At 40.1% G+C, this 25,811-nt stretch overlaps 1 protein-coding gene across 1 annotated transcript in view; it reads right to left on the bottom strand.

The window, feature by feature from the left end:
• Nucleotides 1–228: 228 nt before the first annotated feature.
• The window catches only part of Parg (poly(ADP-ribose) glycohydrolase), a 101,473-nt gene continuing 75,890 nt past the window's right edge, over nucleotides 229–25,811 (bottom strand). Inside the window, exons 15-18 of the mRNA XM_021181844.3 lie at nucleotides 22,555–22,663; nucleotides 12,736–12,841; nucleotides 2,172–2,300; nucleotides 229–1,290 (exon numbers count right to left, since the gene is read on the bottom strand). Coding sequence (XP_021037503.1) covers nucleotides 1,160–1,290; nucleotides 2,172–2,300; nucleotides 12,736–12,841; nucleotides 22,555–22,663 — 475 coding nt within the window. The 3' untranslated portion in view covers nucleotides 229–1,159. The remainder of the gene's footprint in view (nucleotides 1,291–2,171; nucleotides 2,301–12,735; nucleotides 12,842–22,554; nucleotides 22,664–25,811) is intronic.

Raw genomic sequence — 25,811 nt, 5'->3', positions numbered from 1 at the left:
TAATCAGTTTATGTATAAAACTGGCCTTGGTTTCCAGATTAACCTCACAGACATCAATTATAGGTTATCTTGTTGATGGTTTTAAAAATACAATTGTGAGTAAAAGATTTGAAACAGGGCTCTTCAAAAGCCCAGACCTCATTGTCCTCTGTCGTTAGTTGGTGGATTTTATGTACTCCTGCAGACACAACACAAATGCTTATATGTATGAATAAAATATAAGTGGTATGGGAGTTTCTGACAAATGATTTATTAATGAAATTTATTAACTCTAATATTTCCTGCCAGAGAAACTTCCATATGTACAAATCAGCATCAAGTCTCCAGCAAAGACCTTTGGTTACAGGACTATGCCCTCAGCACCACAGAACAAGCACTCACCCTAGCTGCAAAGGAAAAACAAGTCTTAGAAAAAACAAAAACCCCAACACTCTTGAACCTGGCTTCTTTACAGCATCCGAGGAAAATCCTCTTATTCTACATTTTCTTTCCTCTTGGCCAGCTTCTTAAATAGCGCTGGGGAAAAGGACGAAAAAAACCGTTGCTTATAGGGATGATGTTTCCAAAGAGAAACTGGAAATTAGTCTGCCTTAAATAGAAAATAGTTTTAGCCTAAAAGATACTAGCATTAAGTAACATAAGAAAAACTTCAACTTCCAAAATTCAAAATGTAGACAACAGGAGCCTAACAAGGGTTGGGAGTGAGAAGCTCACAGGCAAGTCTGTAGCAAACTCAGATTTCTGGATTTGTAACTTCCTCCAAGTGTGATGGTATCTGCTAGCCACTAAAGCAGTCTGGACAATACACAGACAGGAAGAGAAAGATCTAGAAGATGAGTGCAACCTTTCTTGAGTTTTCCCAAGAAATCAAGTTGGAAAAAAAAATCAAATAATAAAGACTGAAGGAGAAGAAAAATGGAAGAAGCCATGTCTAAGGGCATGAATGGAAGAAGCCATGTCTAAGGGCATGTCCACCAGGATGAACAAGCAACAACTGCATATGCAGAAGAGACTGCATCCTTGATTACAAATGTGGATTATATACACACTTAGATCAGATTCAGTCAGTCCAGACGTCACACCCCACATTTCAAATAGGATGTCTCTTTGAGAGGAGGTCCTAGTCACTTGTTCCTCAGGTGCCTGCCTTCTGTCCTGGCTAGTCAGTGGTCTCTGCACTTGACTCAACAGCATGGTATATGAATGGATAAAGCTTGGTGTCTGGTCCCGGGGTGGAACAGTTTCTGCATTCTTCATTGTAGTATCTAAGCAATAACTTGTACACTTTTCCTAGAGAGTAAAAGGCCAGAAAAATGTGCACATTAAGTTATATTCATAGAAAAACTTAAAACAAAAACTTGCTATTTTAAATTATCTTAAATAGTATTAAGTTCAGATTTGACTTCTGAAAATATAGTATGAATTTCTAATGCCTAGAAGGCTTTCCTGACATAAACTTTAACATTTGAAAAACACTTTAAAGTAACCTAGGCTAAAATAACATGGTCTGTCTACGATCCACTGTCCATGTCCTGTCTGCTGAGTTCGCTGGCACCTCAGCTTTACACCCAGCTCCCACGGGAGCAACACACTTGATGAATACAGTACAGTCTCATAAATCTGATAGACTGAGGACTGTCAGGTTTGAATTTATCTTCCTCTCATGTATGGTTTCAATATACATTCTGTATATCCTCATTCCCCTGTAGATTTCTGTATCAATAAAAGTAAACACAAATTCTACCTTCCTACTCTTTCTTTCTTTCTTTTCTTTTCTTTTCTTTCTTTCTTTCTCTCTATGTCTCTGTCTCTGTCTCTGTCTCTGTCTCTCTCTCTCTCTCTCTCTCTCTCTCTCTCTCTCTCTCTGAGACAGGGCTATATTACCCCAGGCTGACCTGGAACTGATGACTTTCCAGCTGGCTGGGATACAGGTACCACCATGCCTGGCCAGAGACCCCACTCTAAATAACAGACTTACATCAATATCATAACTGAAATTCTGCCAGAAAACAAAAAACAAACCTCTGTAGAACCTGCCTGCTTAAGCGCGCTGTTACTCTGCTTGCCCCAGATAAACCTTTCTTACTATGCTCCCTCCAGACTTAGCAAGTGCTCCTCCTGGCTGGTACATATCCATCTAGATAGCCAGTATCAAACTATCTCCTACTCACCAACATCCAGCTTCCTCTCGGTAAGGAAAGTGTGCATGCTGTAAATGTCTCTCATCAATTCTGAGTCCCCAAAGGTGAAATAAACCACGTCACGTTCAGCTGCAGCAGCTGCCAGTATCTGTATTAAGGCTGCAACAAAGAGAACAGGCAGTTATATCATGCGTTTCCTCTTTCATCCAGCTACAGAGGCGGGTGTGCCACAGCTTTATCCTAGATCAAGGATTTACAAACCCAGTGCATATGTTAGTAGGTGTGGTGAGTAGGTGATGACACTAATTCTTCAGTTCATGGCTCATCAGGTACGGTTTGGAGAATAAATTCAACTGCAGCAGCCTCACAGTTACTTCTCTGGGCCACAAAGAAAGGAAAGTTCTCTTGAAGTAGCAATCAAGGCATCAAGGTAGTATATATAATTACTTTTATTAATTTTGAATTATTTTTCTGTTTGCTCGATTTACTAATTTTGTCTCATCACACACTCGCTGGTCTTCTGTGTGCAGACTTAAGTGGGAAGTTCTGATGTTGTCACTGACTTCGACGAGCATTCCCCACATAAGCTGTTAAGCACACCTGAGTCCCTCCAGCACTCACAGATATCTGTCCCTGCCACAGGAGTCAGCGTTACTGAAAATGCTAGATGAGTAAGCCCCTGCCTGGAATGTTTCAACAGAAAAACAACGGAGAACTCCTCATCTCCAATCAAAGTTACAAATCTGAGCCTGAAGTATGTTAAGTTTATTTCAATCCTTATCTCAAAGAAATATTTATTTGAATATGAACAAACCAGAACCTGGCAGCAACTAATGCCCTCACGCTAGGTAGGTTTTACTTTGTAAACAGAAGGCGGGAATGCAGCTAAAACATGGTGAAGGATCTTTCTGTAGTTAGGATTTTACACATCCAAACAAATAACTTTAACATCACTGAGTAGGGCAGAAGCTACGACTGCGAACGTTAACAGGAGCCACTGCTAGGGAAGTTCTGTTTTGCAGTCTTCTCATAGATCCATTAAAGGCTAACAAAGAGGGGGAGAGACCACAGTAACTATACAGTGGAGATGTCGGTGGTGTCCAGTGCCCTCAATGCCTCCACACAGTTCCACGGCTACAGTCATCTGAGAAGGCACAACTCAATTCCAGACTCATAAAACACTGTAGACTTCAAGCATGTGAGTGTCATAAAACACTTCTGGAAATACTCCAGACTCAAATAAGGTGAGACACATAACTGCATCCAGTCCTGGACTCTACCCAGAGAGAAAAGGCTAGTTTATTATCTATTTGGCCATCTGGCATAATGAGGACACAGAGGAAAGGACAGATAAATATAACCATATATCTGTATGAATTTAATAATTATAGTTATAATAAAACATTTTTCTTAGGAATACACACTGCTGTATTTAAGAAAGAAGGAAACAATGCACGTTAACTTATGCTCAAATGGCCTGCAGCTAAACGAGCTTGCTGCCAAGCCTGACGATCTGAGCTCAAACCCCAGACCCACATGGTAGCAGCAAAAACTACATGTACTCTATGCACACATACACAATTAAAATAATAAATGCATTTGCATAAAAATACATATATATTCATATACAGAGGGATACATGCTATTTTTATCTTTTTTAAAAAATAAGGTCTTTGTAGGTTCAAGCTGGTCTTGAACTCACAATCTTGCCTCAGTGACTTACTTGAGTGCTAAGATTAATAAAGTATACTATCGTGCCTACCTATGATTATTTTTGACAATGCATATGAGATTCTAAAATACCATCAAAGTCCTGTCCCGCTGTTTAGAGCATATTTACTGACTATGTACAACTTGGGAGATACCATGACTAGGTCTCATTAATCTTAGAATGTTGAAAGGAATTAATTTCAAAGCAAAGGTAAGTTTTAATTAAAATTGCTCAACCAACTTATGCATACATTAAAACTTCAGAACACCCAGTTTTAAAAGGTTCCTAATTAACCTTAAAGTGCATATAAAAATGGAAAATAATGAATTGTCATCTTCCAAATGAATTGTTCTTTACCAAAATGTATCATGTTTTACCTTTTAGAGAGAACGAAAAGTTGGCTTGGAATCCTAGGAAAGGACCTGTCAGTTGGCCTTGATCCACACCTGTCTCTGCTCTAGCATCCTACTGCACAAGTGTATGATGGACCAGTAAGGGAACAGAGACAGGGGAGCCAAGCCAGTCTCCACCCTCTGCTAGCTGTATTTAGCCACTTGCTTAGCTCCTGGCTTCATTTTTCTCAGTTACACAACAGAATTGAACCAGATGATCCTTAGAAACTCTCAGTTAGGATTCCATAATTACTGTTATCATTTTTCTGCCTGTATCAGGTGTTAAGAATGTAACTATACAAATGAAATTTCCAGGAAAATAAATTAATCTTGACCTTAAATATATCAAGTCATTAACAAAGTTTTTTTTTCCTTCATTTTTTTTCTGTGCCTTAGTTATTGTCTGCATGTATATCTGTGTGAGGATGTTGGATCCCCTGGAACTGGAGTTATAGAACTCCATGTGAACTGTCATGGGGGTATTGGGAATTGAACCCAAGTCCCTTGGAAGAGCAGCCAGTGCTCCTGACTGTTAAGCCATCTCTCCAGTATTTTAAATGGCACTACCTACAGTACCTACTGCCTGTGACATCTCCAAGGTCTTGGTAAAACTATAGAATTAAGCCTCATGTTTTAAGTGAACTCTCTTGCATCAAAAGTTAGATGAGAATGAATTTAATAGGATATATGGACAGACGCCAAGTCTGACATAAAAGCATACAGTTCTAGTCCAAGCACACACAGGTGCCAGACTAATCACTTAAATTAACCTGCAGGGAGCTTGGTTTTAATTTTCTTTTTGGCAACCACGTTACACCATGAGAAATAACACAAACAAATATGAATGACCTGAAAACATAATTTACTGTATCCTGTTATAGAAAATGAACCAAGCAAGTATGGCTAAAACAGGACTGGGTGTGGTGGCACGTGCTGTTAATCCTAACACTACAGAGGGAGAGCCAGATGTTTCTCTGTAGGTTCAAGGCCACCTTGGTCTACATACTGAGTTCCTGGACAGCTAGTGCTATAGAGAGACTCTGTCTCACCAAAAGGGGTGTCAGATAAAGAAATCTCGTATCACAGGTGGTGTCTGATGCCATCCACATGAAATATTAGTAGTATCTGCTATCACAGGGCTTGAACTCTAAGGATAAGCTCATTTATTTCTTTCAGAACCAGAACAAGATAACTAGCATGACTGCCATTTTGAGAAGGGCTAAGTAATTATCCAAGGACAACTAGTAAGAATACAGTAGAGCTAAGATTTGAACCCTGTATTCTGACTCGAAGCCCCATGCTCTTACCCACTGCATTGCTTTCAAGCTGCAATGTAAAATAATTCTGCATGAGGCCAAGCAAACTTTATCATAAGCCAGACACAAGCCTTCCTTAAATGGTTGATCTGCATATCTGAGTGTATTCAGCTTTCATATTTAGATCCAGATCCAGTGCAGATTCAAAGCTTGTGATGTCAGGCTGATTACCCACTCTCCATGCTTCAGTGTGTCACCTATAAAAACAAAAGCTCTTCCTAAAAAGTTGTGGTGTTCTTATACAACAAGTAACTACTAACTTGCTACCAAGCCGGATGACCCAGTCATTCATTAATGTACATCTCCTACAAGAGAGAACAACAGGAAACAATGATAACTAGCATCCGGTGTCTTGGTGGAAGTCAGGGTCAACATTGTCGGTTCTGACACTTACCTGCTGTGCTCCTTTGTGAGTCTGTCTAGATATCTCGGCTTCGCAGTCTCACAAAGGTTACAAACAAAGAGTAGCTATGCAAGTAAGAATAGAAAATCAGACGATTCTGACACCTGACTGATCACCACCAACGTGGAGGCTATGAAACAAAGCATGCAAGTCATTTCCCAGATCCACAAATACAGAGGCATCTTGGAGGTACTGATGACAAACACTCCACATATCCTTGACCTTACACCATCATACAAAACACTGGAATACAAAAAGAACAATGCAGAATTGTTCCATGTGCTCTTACTCATGGGAAGCTGAGCGAGAAAGGGAAATGTAGTCTATTCCTGCAGAGGAAGCAAAGTACCGAGGTGACCTGGTACCTGAGGTAATCTGGCCCATAATCTCTCTACTTAAGGATTCACCCTTTCCCAATGTTTACAACGATAACTTTCACAACCCTCAGTTAAAGGGTTCCCAGGTCAAGTTAACCTATAGCATGGCAGAAAATGACTCACTGGCACTACCCTGTTACCATTCTTGATTAATAATTTTTCTGGTGTTTAGCATTTTTTTGAGACATGTTCTCCCATGTAGCCAAGGTTTGCTGATTCATATGTCATATGTGTCAGAGTACTGGGACCAAAAACATGTATATCCCTTCATGCCTGGCTTGAGTTTAGCCATCTTGATTCTAAAATAGCAAAAAAATTAGTAAAGGCATTATTTAGGTTTGATTTAAATGGACATAAGAATGGCCAAATGGAAAATAAACATATACCAAGTTTCTGAATTTCACCAGTCTTTCACTTAATATGTTAAGGAATCCATTGCAAATCCCAGTTAATTAAAGTTAATAAACCTAATGTTTATTGGGTATGTTCATTTGGTCTCATGGATGTAATGGTATCCAAGTTGGTCTAATTAGGAGTATTTCAATGGGATGTAAAAGAAATCCCACAGAGTCCTTTTAATCTCGGGCCAGCCCACTGCAATGCTTGTTAAGCCTGTAACTACGTAATTCTGGTTCCTGCCATACAGGTACATTGATGAAAACAAGCATATGTGGCTACCACAGAGTAGCCCACAGGAGGGAATCAATACGTATGTTGCAGAGATGGAGGAGCTGATCTCAGGATCAGGTCAGTTCCACCAGGCCTTTCCTCAGACACATTACTAACCCCTTCTAGATGAAAAGAAAGGCTCACACTCAAATGGAAGATCCGCCTTCCCTTCTGGAGGAAGGGATAACTCTCACTAGACTTTCCTCTTCAGCCTGCCACTTGTCTGCACACCCATGCCCGCAGAGAACCTCACGTACACTATGTGCAGGACATGGGATCCTCTGCTGTAGCTAACATTTGAGTGGGGACTGAGAGGTGTGGGGAGAGCTAGCCAGGCAGATACAGTTAGAAAAGGGTGTGCAGTGTCCCAGGGTAATCAGTAATCAGCAGCTGCGTGGGATGCTGGCACACATCTCCTCTATGCCTCCCTTACTAGGCAAGGCTCGGGGAGAGGAAAGAAACTGAGCAGACCATGATGCCAAGACACGCCTTAGGATACTAAGCTAGCAGCGGCAAAGTCTCTTATAAGCCAAGGAAATGCCTTATGGAGATAGCAAAAGATAAACACGGAAGGAAGCATACGTAGATACTGACAAGAAAACCTTACACAGGGTTTTCATAAAGGGAGCAGAAAAAACATGAAGGATGAGTGTTTCATTGAAAGAATCTGCTGGGCAGGAAGCAGGTTCCTTACTCTTCAGGGACACCTTTTCAAGTGCCGATGTATCTGCAATAATTAACTCACACAAAGAAGCTAAAATCAGCTCTTAAAGCAGAAATAACATCTTTATTCTCTGATTGTAATGCAGTAAGCCTAGAAAGAAAGGAACTTATCTTTACTTAGAAACACCTCATGGAGCTCAGGACTGGTGCACCGCACACTCCATTTCTCTCCCAACCTTCCTTGAGTAAAAAAAAAATACTCTACGTTCTTGCAATGGCCTTTTTGTGGCCCTCATGCTTAGATAAAATTTTAAATGACTATGTATGTTTAAGATGTCTGGAGTAGTTGTCAGAAGCCGACCTCATAGTCCGTTCTAGTGGGATGTTAAAAAACAGCAACAACAAAAACCACACCCCAAAAAAGCAAAAAGAATTCTTCATAGTGGCACACACCTCTGATCTCAGCAGAAGCACGTAGATCTCTATGAGCTCTGGGCTAGCCTGTTGTACCTAGTGAGTTCAGCTAGAGCTATACAGTGAGACCCTATCCAAAAAAAAATTCAGAAGAGAAGATTTACAAAGCAAACACAAAAAGTTGTTTCCACTCGAACAAAGAGAAAAGACCAAATAATCTACAAAATTATAAAGGGTGTCCAGATATACCAAGGAGACAAAACACTGTTTTATCTTTGAAAGAGAACTGGTGAAAGACAGGAACATCATACAAGTGGGGACAAATAAGTCACCTAAGATACAAAGGGGTAACACAAAGGAGGAGCTCCAATGTGGAGGGCACCTCAAGATACTGACTAAACTATACTTATGATGGCTTATGTCCCAATAAACTCTATTTCTATTAAAAACATCCTAAAATGCACGCTGTAATCACGCAGCCTACTGAACATCCTAGCCTAGGACCACAGCAACACGAGAGTTTTATATACCACCAATCACCTACCTGTTTGGGAAAAGATTAAAATCAAGATTTGAAGCAAGTTTTCTAATGAATGGCTAAACAAACACTATTAGGCGGGTACACCAGGAAGAGAGCTCAGAGTCAAAGGCATGTTCCTGTGTCTTCCAGAAAGACAGAGCCCAGGCAGGCAGGAGGGCAGAAAGCCTCACTGGGGTCCAGCACAAAGCCCCTGCTTTATAGGACAGCAGTTGTAATAAATGACAGTCAATTAATTAAGAGACAAAATTTTCTCTGTATACTTTTTTTATAACAGATCAGGTGTGGACGCACATTCGTGTAACACCAGCACTCAGGAAGCTGAGGCAAGATCATGATTTTAAGACCTGCCTGGGCTACGCAGTGAGTTCAAGGTCTGCTGCTAGGATATATAGGGAAACCCTGTCTCAACCAACCAACTAAACAACAACAACAAAATCACCCCAAACAAACAAACAAAAAAACACAACTGGGGGCTGGAGAGATGGCTCAGTGGTTAAGAGCACCAACTGCTCTTCTAAAGGCCCTGAGTTCAAATCCCAGCAACCACATGGTGGCTCACAACCATTTGTAATGAGATCTGATGCCCTCTTCTGGTGTATCTGAAGACAGCTATGGTGTACTTACATACAATAATAAATAAATCTTAAAAAAAAACCCCACAACTGATTAAACAAACAAACAACGCTTATACTAATGTATAACTAGAGACACCGATACTGAGTTGTAAACTGAAGCTTGTATACTCCTAGCCACCACACAACTCGGAAATACTTGCTTCTAATTTTAATTAAGAAAATACAAGGGTAAGTAAGGTTCTGTACATGCCTATGCTCTCCATGAAATATCTGGTAAGTTTTGTTGTTCTTACAGTAAAAAGGAAGACATCTTTCTATTATCCACTTGAGGGAATTGTAGTTGATTTTTGCACATACAGATAAATATAAGGAACCTCAGATTTGTATGTGCATTGCTTTACATGCATAATCTAATTTTTAAAATGACTCACATGGTGTGTTAGTTCATTTTACCTCTAAGTAGGACTATTCCATAGACATCTTTCCATTTTAGCAGGTTTCTGTCATGGTTTAATGTGTAATATTTTATTTCACAAATACATCTTTTTCTGTATCAAAGCAGTATGGAACTTGCCTAACATACAAAAGCCTTGGGCTTGATCCTCACCATAGTCAGAAAACAGCCTTAAACAAACTCATGGTATAGGCGACCAATACCTCAGTGAGCTACTGTCTATTTAACCGAGCGCATGGGAGGGAGTTAGAGTGACTCCTAAGTCTAAATCTCAATAACTGAGAAGATGAGTCACCCAGGAGAAACCTGAGAACGCTGCCCTGATGGAGGGAACGAGGCTGCTGCGGTGAGAGAGAGGAAAGGGAAACAAATGAGCCCACTTATAAAGCGTTCCTGCTGCCCAGCACACATGGCCACGGTCTGTGGCAGACCAGGCTTTTGGATTGATGACATGAATCTAGTCATTTGTTTTACTTAAAAGAAAAACAGAAAAAAGAGGTATCTGTCACAAGATCAATAGCTCTAGAGTGAAAAACGGGATTCCTCAAACAAATTCAAGACAATAAAGAATTTCACAAAATAAATCTCACAAAATCCTTCTTTTGTAGACTTTCAAACCTCAAACAAATATACCAGGCAATTTTAATTTTTGAACCAGAATGAAATACAGTAGTCTTTAAAATGAGGGGGCAAGAAAGGTTATTTTAAAGATGTCACAAAAACATCAAAAAATGTGGACTCAATGTGGCATTTAACCAAAAAGCTGAAATACATGGGGAAAAAAAAAAAAGCCAAACCTGAACAAATGCCTGTAACAACAAGCTACTGAACACTTAATATTTTTTAATGTACCAGGAATTATTACTGACCAGAGAAAGAACAAAACTGTTTCAAGAATATACGGGGAAGAGACATGAAAAAATGATTCACAAAAACAAACAATAATAAACATGGAAAAATCTATGGAAACTGCTGAATATCAGAATAACTGGAGACTGATATATTTCACCTTTCCAAGGCTCATCCTTCAAGGGGACAATCTACATCAGGTATGAAAATATAAAGCACTCATATTCTAGGAGTTAATCTTACCTGAGGAAATTTATCCTAAGAAGGTTATTATATGCAACTTAAAGCAAAACAGCAAACAAATCAATTGTACCAAGTAGAGAATCTCTGAACTGTGATATTTATGCACATAGAACAGAATAATATGTAACTATTAAAATAATTGGCATTAAACCTATATTTTTTGGTGTTGAAAACTATCAGAGTGCAAATTTTAAAAAGGGGCTATGGGATGGAATTATGGTGTGAGCTCATTCATGTCAAATGGCTACAGAGAATTTTTTTATAAAGCTATTCAATGGAGACAGTGAATTTAGGTGATTTTACATATCTGCTGGTATTTTCTGGGTTCAGAACAGTGACTATGTCACTGCTGGCTTTTATCTATGCCTGGTGTGGCTGTCAAGCGCAGTTGCTTTAGTGTGCTGGGACTACTCTTACTGTTCCTAGGCACCTCCTAGCTGGCTCTTAGCACTATGTTCCTGGAGCGAACACTGAGACAGAAGTGCTTTAGTCTTAGTCTGTGGCACTAATGAGGTGATTCAGATAACCCCAACTGTCTTGATTAGTTCTTTGGCAACTCGACACAAGCTAGAGTCGAGAAGAGGGAACCCCTTCTTTGAGAGATGCCTCCACCAAATGAAATGGGCCCCTGGGCAAGTCTGTGGGGCATTTAAAAAAAAAAGTGATTGGTGTAGGAGGGCCCAGCTCTGGGTGGGCACCACTCCTGGACACCTGATGTTATAAGAAATCAGGCTGAGTGAACTATGGAAGCAAGCCAGTGAGCAGCACTTTTCCATGGTCTCTGCATCAGCTCCTGCCTCCAGGTTCCTGCCTGAGTTTGCATCCTGACTTCCTTCAAGAATGGATTGTGATGTGGAAGTAGAAGCTGAAATAAACCTTTTCCTCCCAAGTTGCTTTTGGTCACAGTGTCTAATCACAGCAACAGAAACCTTAAGACAGACACGAACCTCTTAGGGAGACTGAGTTCCTATAGGTAATGATTCAATTAGCATGCCTATGTAATGAAAACCTAGTCTGAGCACCGGGGACAAGCAGAATGTTCTGACATTCAAGGAGAGGTGATGTGACAATAGTGAGCGAGGTTGTTAGGGCTCCAGGCTTTATCGTAAGTGTATCGTGTCTCCTTAAAGTATGGAACTTAAGAATTCTGTGCGTTATTCTAGTGAATTTTCAAACTTGAAGTTAAGTGCCAGAACTGTCTGTGGTACTTTTAGTTTCTGTCAGACTAAGCCAGGATGAAATGGAGCAGTGATTTTCCTTAGCTAACAACAGTATTGCTTTCTACATTTGATGCTTTCAAAGCCAGTGGATGCTATAATGGTGATGGACCAGTGGCTTTACCAACAGGGTTTTGTAATGTCTCATCATTCTTGGGTATTGTGATGTCTCCTGGTCTGTGCCATCAGTGCGGCTCCCCAGGCCATGCTCCCATGGCACTGTATTTATCACAGCACTGAGCACCGTGGGCTACATTTGCCGAGGCCTTTCTTTCATATACCGGGCTGTGACTGTCAAGAGCAGGACCACATCTTATTTCCCTCCGACTCTCAGTGCCCACAGCACAGCAGATGGCCCATCTGCTTAGTGAGTGAATGAATGAGTTCAGTGAATAGCAGTGCCCATAAACAACTCTCCTGTGAGCAAAGTACTTTGGTTTGAAACATCTGAGTTGGTTTTATCGTTTTCCTTCTCATTGACCTTTGTACATTAGGCAGATCGAATCCCTCAAACCAAAAATAGATACTGTGGGATCTGGTTAATCAAAGAGATAAGCAACCTGCATGGGAATAGTACCTGAGGCTAAGAATTCCTCCAAACAGAGCAATGAAAAGGACGACAGTGTCAAGTGTTCTTACATCCTTGGATTTTTATAGTCTCTTATCACAGAACATTAGAACCTGGGCTGTAAAGACTGACGAACTTGTACTCCAACCCTCTCACCCCCAGTCAGCGAGCTTTTCACTTTCTCTACAAGTGACTGACTTACCTTTTAATCTAGCGTCACCCCCAAAGGCACCACAGCCCCAGTTTCCCGTGGCCACTGCAGAAAGATTTTCAGAAGGAACTCCAGGACGGAGGAATCCACAGTAAGCCTGCAGGGGACACACAGCACAGGAGTGAGCAGATTCGAACCACTGGCTGACGGTCTGAGAGCAGCAGCCACGGTCAAGCTTTGTTCTCACTCTCATTTTTCTTACAGCCAAAACAGAAGAGAAAGAGAATTGGAGTAAGAGGTGAAAACGACCAGTGTCTGTTTGGCTGTAACTGCTTTGATATTGGGCAGATGGAATCCCTCAGTCCAAGGCAACTCTTAGTTTCTCTATCAGGTGAAATGACCAGAAATGAGGCAACTGGACAGACTTCAGGAACCTGTGAAAATGTGCAGGAATTAAAGCTATCAACCAAGCACAGATCCAACGCCTCCAGACTTCGGTAGGACCAGTGTCTCCTACTTTCAAGGAGTCAGAGAGACTCCAGTGCGTTTTTAAGAATTTGCTAGCAACTCCAGTCAAGTACATATCTCCTAAGGCCATTGGCTAACTAGTTACTAAATGATAAGCTCATCTGGACACAGAGGACCCTGGTTTAAGGTCTCAAAGTTTCTGATTTTTATTCCTTTGCTATCAGCCAAGTCAGTCTTCCTGCCTTTTAAGTGTTCTTAACTTTGTGAAACTATCAGACAAGTTAAAAAGGCTTATAGTAACAGCAAAGTAAATCTCTCTAGGTTGCCTCAGGTATCAAAGACAAAAATACAGTCTGCATACTAAACCAAACTAAAAGGACTACTTGGGCAAATAGCCCTACAGAAAAAGCAAGGACACCGCCCCCCCACACCCAAGAATATATTAAGATGTTTTCTGAAGTCTCCATGAAGGTATAAAAATATAATTTATACACTGTCTGGATGAATTAACAAGGCTATTTCTTCTACCCTCCTTCTAGACTAAAATCCTGATAGATATTAATTATAAGTTGTTGCTAAACCATTATTCAATACCAGGGTGCAGAGCTTACATATGAACTCACAATTACCTGCATAATCTGATGCACTGAGGTTCTGAAAATCCCTTTCTGGTCAACAATGTGAGCGAGCTCCATTTGTTTTTTGGCAGGTTCTTAAAAGACGAAGAATCTGACATTCATTATAAGAATATGAGGGAGATGACCCTCTGTCAGGATAAACATAACTCTGCCACTGTTTCCTGTCACATTTTCCTAACATGCCTAAACAAAAAGGGGTTCTCAGCCTCCCGAGCTTAGGTTTCTGCCCTATATTATCCGAATGGTTTCCATCTCCTCCTCTCTATTGCAATCATCCTGGCAGGAGAGACGGCACTCTAGAGACAGCCATTTGCGGTTTTCCTTTTGGTCATTAGAATTGAAACAATGGACCCCAGAAGACTTGCACCTTCCCAGGAGTTTTATGCTGGTACAAGGGAAAGGCTGAAGCCCTGCTGGCCCTAATGGAGGAACTTGTCTCCCAGACGGAGTAGCAATTCACACAGTTCTAACATTCACTGGACAACTCTGAAGGACAGGTGAACCAAGGCGCAGGTCAATAGGTCAATGATGGGGGACCAGGGCTGTTTACTTATACCCCAATGCTCTCTATTTAAAGCTAAATCTTATGTCAGGACCCTATTTGTTCCTTTTCCCAATATGGCTACATTGAACACATTGAACACATCTCTTCTCTCTTCTTTCCTCTCCTCTCTCCCTCTCTTTCTGTTTGTCACTATGACCTGTCTCTTTAGAGTACTAGAGATGGATGGTTGAACCTAGCATATCTGAACTGACAGACATTAGAAGCTCTAACAACATTGTCTCTAAATAACTGGGAGTTAAGTCTTTGCAATGAGCAAAAAATAGCTTAGTTTAGTGATGATCAGGCTCAACAATGGAGAGTTTAAAACACTTAAATTATTAGAAGTAACACATGAGCATAGAGATCATATATTCTTGAAATGTAATCTTGGAAAAAAATGGCTACAACAAGAACTCTGAAATGGAAACTAGGCAGTTAGTGGTTTTATCAAATATTATCAAATAAAACTTTTAAAAATTAAATGATTTAGAATTACATACTAGTATAAATAAAGGATTGTTAGAATGATTAAATGTAAAATGCTTCCATTCTGGTAAAAAGCATTTATAAGTTCAGAAGTACAGTAGTCTCCCAGAATCCTTTAGAGGAGTATTTCAGGACACCAATGTAGATACCAATGTGGTTACCAAAATCCACTGGTGTTCAAATCACTTTCACAAGCCAGGAGACTCTTATACAGCCTACATCACCCTCCTGTATACTTTAAAGAGTTTAAACCATGTCTGGCTTTGCAAACAGTTGCTACAATGTATTAATTAGCAAGTAATAAGATGAAAACAAATCTATACATGTTTAGAATGAAGTAAAACATGTTTTCAATGGGCATTTCATTCAATGTATGGATGCAGAATCCAAAAGCTATGGAGAGTCAACTGAAGTATGATGCCGGAACCCCTCAGAGGGTCTGCCCAGGCCCAGCCGACCGTAAGTGCCGAGGTTCCTTCTCCCTCCACAGCAGGAACGGAACTTACATTGGTGACCAAAAAAAGATAAGAAAAGGAAGCAATCTCAGAAGCTTTGTCAACTTCTCACCCCACAGAGTTGTTAGGAGCTCTCTAGAGTGCCATATTGGTGAATTCTTTTCTCCCAACCAAAGCTGGAGTGTTTGAGGAAACTGGCAGAAAAAAGGGAAACCAACTTGACCTCTGGCCATGTACTGACTGTCTCCAGAAATGTGACAACACAGCAATTTATCACCCTAATAAATAACTCAAAAAAGGGAAAGCATTCATACCCCCAAGAGAATAAGGAGAAGAATCAAGGAACGAAATCTGCCAGAACAGAATCTGGTGAAAAGGGAAGGAAGAGAGAGGGGAAGAGAAAGGTAACCCTGGAGCCTGAAGGAGGCAAAGGGAAGTATTGAAAACAAACTAACAAAAGAAAAATAGATTGGCATGTAGAATTAAAAACTAGAGACTGACCAGAAAATAGTGAAGACAGAGATGTAAACAAGAAACAAAGAAAGTGAAAAAGAAATGAAAGAAAGCAGGGCAATTTCCAGAAAAAACCTGGCTATGGAGTTATTCTGGCACAAACATGCACATAGATACATAAGTACTTGGACTTCAGGTCATTTGTAACACATTCAGGTAGATAAATATCAACAATGTTCACTATCATGTGAACATATACTTTCCCCTAGATTAATAATTATTGTTCCTGGAGAATTGGTTATTCATATGAATTCAACCTATCATACTTGTTTAATCTAAACTAATATACGGTTGATACAGAGGTTTTGGTATTTTGTGATTTCTTAAAAAGACACATTTTTTTGGAAAAGAGGATAAAGTTTTATTACTAAAGAGCCTTAAAATTATCCCATGCTCAGTCATAATATATTTTGTAAACTCCTAAATAGTCAGTTGTATAACGACACTAGTTTGTGTCTTATGTATCAAAGAGAAGACTGTTGAGTCAGTAAACTATGTACAACCAGAACAGATGGTAAGTGAAGTCTTATCAATCCAAACAATTATAAATACTTTATCATGAAAATAAGAAAACACAAGAGATCCCAATAGAGTCTGATGAAATAGATAATAAAATATGAGACTATAGGTTACTTTTAGGTACACTGACATGACAACATTTTATGAGGAAAGACCAACAAAAAAAACCACTTGCAAGGGAGATTTAGGATGGCTTTTTTGTCTTTGAAATAACAATATCTTAGCACAAGTTCACCCTGCTTCCTATTTATTTGTCTATGTATACATGCCAGTGAGCATCAAGGTACACCTGCAGAGGTCAGAGGACAACTGGAGAAAGCCAGTTCTCTTGTTCTACCATGTGCATTCTAGGGACCCAAATTAGGCCACTGGGATTAGTGGCAAGTGTCTTTACCTCAAGCAATCTCAATAGTCTGATTTCTGGTATTTTTAAATGAACATAAGATGAAGGAAGATAGTTGAGTCCAGTTTTCTTACTTATAAAACTAAAAAAAAAAAAAAAGATCAGATATGTTTTTCTAATCCTATGTATCAAGAAAGTTAAAGGAAATGATGCATACTAATACTCCAGCAAAAAATGTGTCACATGTTTTAAGATTATAAATGACCAATTGAATTTCTAAAAATACTAGTAGAAAGTACTAATTGGTTTTGCTATTATTTGATTTAGTAATAATCCTACTCCAAATCTGGATCCCAACAAAACTCAATAAAACAGCTAACAACTGCCATCAACTTTGTTCAGCTTCAATCCCAGATGTCTCCAGGAAATGTATTCACAGTGGAACCTCACCTACCCAAGTCTAAGAAGACAGATAGGGGGGCATTCACCAGCATCTCATTCTTCCTTTGCCGCTTTTACGAGCTGGAGTCACAAATCTTTCCAACACCAGTGTCTAAAATGTCACCCAGCTGGTCTGTCCCAGAATTAGCAATAGCTTCCCGGTACCCACTGGGTCAAGGGAGAGTGAGCTCTGCTCTTTAGAGAACAGCTCTACTTTGGGTCCTGATGCAGGTCTAGCAGGATAGGTGGAGCCTCCACAGAATGACCTCTTCTAGAGGATTTCTATTTCCGTTGTCCTCTCCTCAGCAATGCCTAATGGCAAACAGGATGCTGGAGCTAGGATGCACACTGAGTTATGGTCTTAGGACAGGATGCTGGAGCTAGGATGCACACTGAGTTATGGTCTTAGGACAGGATGCTGGAGCTAGGATGCACACTGAGTTATGGTCTTAGGACAGGATGCTGGAGCTAGGATGCACACTGAGTTATGGTCTTAGGCTTTACTGTTTCATTTAGAAAACTCTATCCCTCTCCCACCTACCTTCGATATAGTACATAAAAAATATTATGCACATTATCACTAATAGGATCTAACATGTTTTATAAAACATACTGAAAAATAATACATTCTTCCCTCTAAGTTGTACTTCTCTTTTATATGACTCTTGATGCTTGTCTCAAAATTCAAAAATCTGTTTAATACGTAAGTGTAAATAAGGAAAGAATTTAACTGAGGAAGCCCAAAGTTATCTGATTAGTTTTTTAAAGTGTGTGTGTGTGTGTGTGTGTATAGGCCTGAGGCTAGGTGAATTCGTCTATTGCTCCATCTTACCTTTTGAGACTGGGTGATTCACTGACCATAGAGCTTGTTTCAGCTAGAATGGCTAATCAGTAGGCACCAGGAACCCATCTGTCTCTCCCTCCCTATTGTGAGGGTTATGGGCAAGCATCAGTTTTTATATAGTTTTACACAGGTACTGAGGATCTGAACCCAGGTCTCATGCTTGTAAGCACTCGGCCACAGAGTTGTCTCTGAAGTTCCTGTATTCATTCTGTCTTTTTCTTCCCTCCCTCCTCCCTCCCTCTCTCCCTCCTTTTCTTCTTCTTCCTTCTTTCTTCTCCTTCTTCTTTCTCTCTCTCTTTTCCTCTCCTCTTTTCTTTCTTCTTTCTCTTTCTTTCTTTCTTTCTTTCTTTCTTTCTTTCTTTCTTTCTTTCTTTCTTTCTTTCTTTCTTTCTTTCTTTCTTTCTTTCTTTCTTTCTTTCAGATTTTAATTGGCCTTGCATTAGTTTTTAAGAATAAGAAGCTGGGTTGGTAAGGTGACTTAAGTGCATAAAGGTATTTGTTATTCAGCCTAAGAATTTGTGCTCAATTCCTGGACTCTGCATGGTGAGGGGAAAGAACTGACTCTTGCAAGGTGTCCTATGACCTCCTCAAGTGCACTGTGGAAGACGTGTCCTACCACACATTGAAAACAAGTGGAAAATTTTAAAATAATAAGATGTGAAAATGACATTTAACAAAAGCACTTGCTGCTTTTTTCTTTTTTAGCAAGAGTTACAAAACAATTCTTTTCTGAAATAACACATTTTGTGAATGCCGCAGTGAATGAAAGAACATGTATCTAACTCAGGTACTGTGGCACAAGCCTGTTATCCCAGTACTCAGAAAGCAAAGGCAGAAGAATTATGAGTTCAAGGCTAGTCTGAGCTATAGAAACCCTGTCTTAAAAGGATCGCACATTTATCAATTGGCTTCCCACATGACAGGCTCTGAGCCAGGTGCTTTCTTAGTATCAGTTTACATAAGGATCAGCTGTATTATATCTGCAGGGCTTTTTGTCGTTGTTTATTTTGTTTTTGTTTTGTTTATTTGGTCTCATGGGAATTTGATAATTATGTTGGGAGACAACTTTGAATTTCTCTTAAAAATAAATCAGACAGAAAGGAACATTGGGAAAACTAAATAAGGACAGTCTCCAAGTTCAGACTGGTAACTAATTTTTGTGTGGAAAAATCTACATTTTAAAAATCCGTGATCTTACCGGGCTTGGTGGCGTACGCCTTTAATCCCAGCACTCGGGAGGCAGAGACAGGTGGATTTCTGAGTTCGAGACCAGCCTGGTCTACAAAGTGAGTGCCAGGACAGCCAGGGCTACAAAGAGAAACCCTGTCTCGAAAAAACAAACAAACAAACAAACAAACAAACAAACAAACAAACAAACAAAAAAATCCGTGATCTGAAGCCTTTAGGTGAAGGGGAGTGATGGGTACTGCCCAGCATAGGCTAAGGCCTGCATTCTCCCTAGCAGCAAGAGACAAAGAAGAAAAAAGGTACATGGGAGAGGCAAGGAAAGAAGTGAGCAGAAAAGACAAGAGCAAGCACAAGTCAGGAGAATCTGGTTAAAGCCCTTGGCTTGGTCACTGTTCAGCTTTGGGCATGGAGTGAGTTACCCAGTGTCCAAGGCTTCGTCTGTCTCTAGCTAGTGGTTAGGATTAAAGCAGGCCATGCAGGATGGAAGCAGGATGTCCAGAAGAATGGAAGGCCACTTGAGCCTGGGAGTTTAAGCACAGCCTGTGTGCCATAGCAACAGATGCCCCAAGAAGAAAGCTCTGACACTGCATTTAAAGTGCTAAGTGGAGTGTCTGGTATAGCGTAAGCAATCATTCTGCTGCCTCCCCCACTGTTGGTTACAGTAATCAAAACCATTCCACTTGCAGCTGACTGGGAAGAATCTTTTGTAAGTCAAATGTAAGCCATAGCCGCATACTGACATAAATATCGGCAGGTGGGAAACAAATACAAACCATGTCACTGTGCTCAACAGACAGTGTATCTGCTTTATCTGCTGACTTCTATGCTCAGGCACTGGACTGACTAAACTTTATTTAGTAGTTAAAAGTACCTATAAAGTAATTATTAGAACTATTCTGAGATAACGTACTTATATAATTTCTAAACTACCTCATTAATGCTAATCATTGACCAAGTCAACTGAAATTCTTCCTGGGATACTTCCATGAGACAGGCAGTGTGCCAGCTAAACGGAGCTGAATGAAAGGAAATTCCCCCACCTGCCAGGTTAGTTCAAGACTCATTCTTTGTACATAAAGTCTATAAGTACTCTATATTCTAGAACAGTGGTTCTTAACCCGTGGGTTGTGACCCCTTTGGGGGTCATATGACCCTTTCACAGGGGCGGCATATCAGATACTAACATTACAATTCATAGCAGTGGCAAGATTACAGTTATAAAATAGCAACAGAATAATTTTATAGATGGGGTTCACCACAATATGAGGAACTGTACTAAAGGGTCAGAGCTTTAGTAAGGTTGAGAACCACTGTTCTATTGATAAATGTTTTCAGTGTAGTAGATACATTATCACCAGCCTATTATATATACACACATGTATACATATATGTGTCTGTGTGTGTGCATATACATATATCTCCTATATATAACATTTCTCATGTCTCTGAGACAAGAAATTAGAGTTTAGTGATACAAGTACATGTAGAGTGTCAATTAGCCATAAGGAATTTTAAGACTTGTTTATGCTCAAGGATTGCATTAACGTATCATAATTATGGATTTATTTCCCTTAAAATGACATTTATCCCACCCCCACCACTGTGTCTGTCTGTCTATGCATGAGTATCTTGTACACATAGAGAGTGGAGGACAATTTAAAGGAGTTGGTTTTCTCTTTCCACCATGTAGGTGCTAGGTCCTGGAGATCAAATATAGGAGATCAGGCTTAGTGGTAAGTGCTTGTATTCACTGAGCCATCTTACTGGCCCCAATAATTTCTTTTAAAAGTGAATGTTTCAGTCCCCTGCAGGAAAGCATATATGAGAATATAAGCTTCAGCCATAAAAGGGAAGCTTATATTAATATTATGCAACTACAGCTAAGCACATGTTTATTTCACCTTTCTCTCATGTATTTCTTTCAAAACATCGGCTTAAACAAATATCTTTGAGTTTCAAAAAAGCATGTAACACGGTCCCATAGACATGCTTATGTAAGGAACGCCCATGAGATTCTGAAGATCAATCTAACTGTCTTGATACATTCAATCATAAAACATCTTGGACTTGAAGGCAATAGCTTCAGGTTGAACATTTATAACAGTGAAAACAAGTTATATTTATCTGGTGTTGTTGTTGTTGTTGTTTGTTTTGAGTACAGGGGATGTAACCCAGGGCCTCACACATGCTAAGCAAATACTCTATCACTAAGCTACATCACTAGCCAGAGTACTGAAAATGTCCACAACTACTTATAAAATAAAAACATCAGTACCAGCCAGACACAAGTGCGTGGAGTGAGCAGTGTAGAGCTGATAACATTCACAAGAACAGGCTTTCTGGACGCTTGTGCTAAGGAACTGCTTTAAACAAATCTCAAACATGACATCTATTATATGGGTCTCACTTTGGTGACAGTGTAATACTAAAACACTTTATGAAGTTTACTTAAGAACATTAAACATTCAAATAACCTAATAAATTATATAACAGAAAACACGTTTATCAATGAATTAGCTGCCCAAATGGTCTAGGAAATAAAAATATCACTATGTTTAAATACCTACTAAACTCTAAGGGCTGGAAAAACCTTTAGTGGTTTGCTTGTCTACCCAGGCTGCAATCACTGTCAGAGGTTTCTTTGCATTACCTGCAGAGATAGCCAGGCAAAACCACAAAACTTGCTACCTTAATAAATAATATCCTAGTCAAATTGTACTGGCAGGAATTAAACAATGGCTTGCAGAACCCGAGTTAATTTTCTTGGCTCTGAGAGTAATTTTGAAAACTAAAGAGCACCTTTGCTGCTACATTAAAGCTCCAAATCTACAGAATAGAATCAACACTCAATTTCATGAGGGAATATATTCATTATGGCTCATAGCAGTCAAGATTTGGACAAACCAGAGGTATAGGTCACTTTAATTTGAGATAGCAAAAGAAAGAACATGATTAGGCTGAACTATGGCATCGTAGACTATCACATCATATATATGTCAGATTATTAAATCAATAAACAACATGTTTTCTTTTCAATATTGAAACATAATTTGTGGGGTCTTTTAAAATGTTTTTAATCTTAGCATACCTTATAGACAAAATGACATATGACAGATCTACCCCCACCCCTCATTTCTTTCTATATAGTTTTACAATGATAATGTTCCAAAGCCACTAAAATACCCAATGAGATAAATGCACGCACAGGGTGGACATCAAGCAATATTCTATCTGGCACAGTGGCCAGTAATCAAACAATTACAAAATGGAAAGTACATCTTGTACACGCTGACAGAACCATTAAGTCAGGGGAGCTCTGGGCAGACGCACTGACACGGTAAGAATTACCAGAAAGCATTAATTTCAGCATTAATAAAATGGCAGTAAATAGATGGCAGCTGCCAGATGAACTCGGAAATAAGGTTACTGGCCTTGTTAAGCTCACGCCTCACTTTCTCAGGCACAAACTGATCGAGGTAGCGTCTGAAATGAAGTGCGTCAATGGCAACGATCTCCGTGCAGCGCCGCTGCCAATCGTCCCTGCAATGGGACAGAAAGGGAACAAAGATATGGAACATGTAGAGACCTTTAAGTAAGACCCTTGCAGGAGTCATACTGTCGACATTTTGCAGTGTTAAGATATTAAAAACAAACAAATCCTAACCATGGGGCCCAGCAAAGCAGGAGGGTGGGAAAACATTACAGTTTTAGATTCAGAGGTGTGTGCACTGCAGATTGCTGAGGAGTGAAATGAAAACCAAGAGACAACACGAGATGACACATTGTAAACAAGTACATCAGCTCCAGCGAGCCTCAGAGGCTAAAGGATTTGGAAGGAAACAAAAGGAATCCTGGTCTTTGATTTCCTCTAAATACCACAGACATGTCTTTTTCAGAGATCTGCTCTAAATCACTGGTATGTAACATTACCCCATACTGTACAGGAAATAACCCTGAGAATCAAGTATTACAAAATAATATATAACATTCATATATAACCTTCTACTTACTGTGCAACTGTCAACTACAAAACTATCTTTAGAATGATCCAGACACGAAGGCAGACAAGATATGATGCCTACAGAAATATGAAGGACTATCTAAACTGATGAGCTTGGAAATCTATAAATTTCCAAATGATCACCTGCATGTATTGGGAGTCAAGTAAGATTTGATACTAAAGATTAAAAACAAAACAAACAAGCAAACACACACCAACCCTCTCTGCTAGTCTGGCTAATTAATTATGGGGAATAAGCACCCACATAGATAACTGACTCATTACAAGCACAAATGTCAGAGTCAGCTTCAGCTGTCAACCTGAGACACCTGGGAGGAGGGACCTTCCTCACAGGGTTTATTGGTGGGCGCTGTCATCGGTGAGCAGGTGGCCCTGAGTTGAATAGGGAAGGTAGGTGAGCATGCCAGTAAGCAGAACTGCTCTATGGTCTTTCAGCTACTTTAGCTCCTGCCTCAGGCTCTTGCTTCAAATTCTAGCCTTAGCGTCCTATGATGAGATGGACTGTGAACTGTAAGTCAAATAACTAAATCCTTTCTTCCCCAAGTTTGTCTGTCATGGTTTTTGTTTGTTTGTTTTTTTAATCACACCAACAGAGCTCAAGCAAGAACATCATATTTTATAAAATAAAAAGATACAGAGCTTGGACTTGACATTACAAATAGTAAGATAGTGAAATAGACAGAGCTGACTCTTTTTGCCAGAATCCTTTTTTCATTAAAAAGTGAAGCAAAAAGTAATTTCCTTCCCCACCGGCAAAGCCAGTTCTTTAGTGTCACTTAGTGAATGAGCAAGGATGCTAACATATGAAGCCCATTTCAAGAAGGAAGGGGACAGACAGAAGCAGCAATATTCACGGCAGGCTGTGCTGTCAACTAGTATATGGCACCGGGCCACATTTGTCTCAGCATACATTTCCCCATGTATCTGATACCATAGGTAAGTCAAGGATAGCTAAATAAGCTAGTCAACAGCCCTAAACTCTATTTAGAACTCACTAAATTTGGACTTGGAAGTTAACCTCTATAGCTTAGAGAAAAAGAGCTGCATTACAGTGCCCTGATGGCTTTTGCATCAAGCTTGGATTTTTGTTATTCTCTTTGACAAGTGAAACATGGCAATATTTGACTTTTAAAATAATTTAAATGGAGTCACCACATAATGGAGGAGACAATGACCCCACTAGGTATCTTATGCCATCAAGTAAAACCTCTAGTGCTAGGAAAACCGGATTAGAGCTTGCAGAGTTACTGATTGGCTAATGGGGTCCCATAGACTCCCCCCAAACACTATAGGCTATTGCTGAGGCTCTAGATTACTCTGCACAACCTGACGGTAAGGGTCTGCTGCTGAAGACAACACTTACTTATGCCATCGAGCATGGAGAAACAGAGTGGTGCCCAACTAGAAGCTTCACCCTTTCTGACTAGCGACTATGGTGCTGGAGGGCGCTCCCCACACTCATGGCGGAGAAGGTAACCATCACCATCACCCAGCTATAAAGCCTGCGACCGGCCTGCAGGAGATAGTGGTACACCGGGCACAAACCACTTTCTGACTGGCTTTAAGGCCCACGCGAGACGGAATCTATACTTGACATTGCTAAGGTGGCCAAGAACCTGAGACTAGATAGGTCACAGGTGCAGGATAGAACCTACTATTACTATTCTGCTAAGGGAACATAGCAATAAAAGTCAGTGCATTGCTTAACCCTATTCAGAGAAGCCTCTTTCAGTGGTTGGTAATGAACATAGAAATCCTCAACTAGACAACATGCAGTAAGGAAGAGACATTGGAACACTCAGTCCCAAATGGGATGCCATCATTAAATCTCTCTCAAGTCTGACCGCTCTATTTGGAAGATGAGTCAGAAAAATTCTAAAAGCCACAGGTGATGAATAATTCCAAGGAAACAGTGTTTCCCAGATACAATGAACTCAAAGAGACTGAGACAACATGTACAAGACTTACACAAGGTTAAGCCACACAAAATCCCAGCAGTGAGAAGGGGAGGCAGCAGGAAGTCCCAGCCCTAATCAAGAAGCTCTCTGCAGCTGACGTCTGTCGGGAGCGGGTAAATCAGTTTCTCAGTGGAGTGCTACCAGGTATGTCAGCCACTCTTCAAGACAGGCTCTAGGCTCTATGCTCAGTAGTAGCTGACAAATAAAAAAATGGACTTCGTGGTTTTGTTCTCGGTTTTGTGAGCTTTTTGTTGTGTGTGGGTGCTGAACATGAAGTTGGGTGTGTAGGGAGGTAAGGAGAATCTAAATTTGGTGAAGGGGAAAGAATATGATCAAAATATATTGTATGAAAATAGTATTTTAGCCGGGTGTGGTGGCGCACGCCTTTAATCCCAGCACTTGGGAGGCAGAGGCAGGCGGATTTCTGAGTTCAAGGCCAGCCTGGTCAACAGAGTGAGTTCCAGGACAGCCAGGGCTATACAGAGAAACCCTGTCTCGAAAAACCAAAAGAAAAAGAAAAAGAAAAAGAAAAAGAAAAAGAAAAAGAAAAAGAAAAAGGGAAAAGAGAAAAGGGAAAAGGAAAAAGGAAAAGAAAAAGGAAAAGAAAAAGAAAAAGAAAAAAAGAGAAAATAGTATTTTAAATAAAACCCCAAAACAAAATAGTAAGTTTCTGGAAGGGGCAGAGTACAGCAGCGTCAAGCACATGCTC

This window comes from Mus caroli, unplaced genomic scaffold (assembly GCF_978045245.1).
Source record: "Mus caroli unplaced genomic scaffold, Mus_caroli_1 scaffold_12, whole genome shotgun sequence".
NCBI lineage: Eukaryota > Metazoa > Chordata > Mammalia > Rodentia > Muridae > Mus > Mus caroli.
Note: the sequence above shows the minus strand (reverse complement) of the source record. Positions and strands in the feature narration are given on the sequence as shown.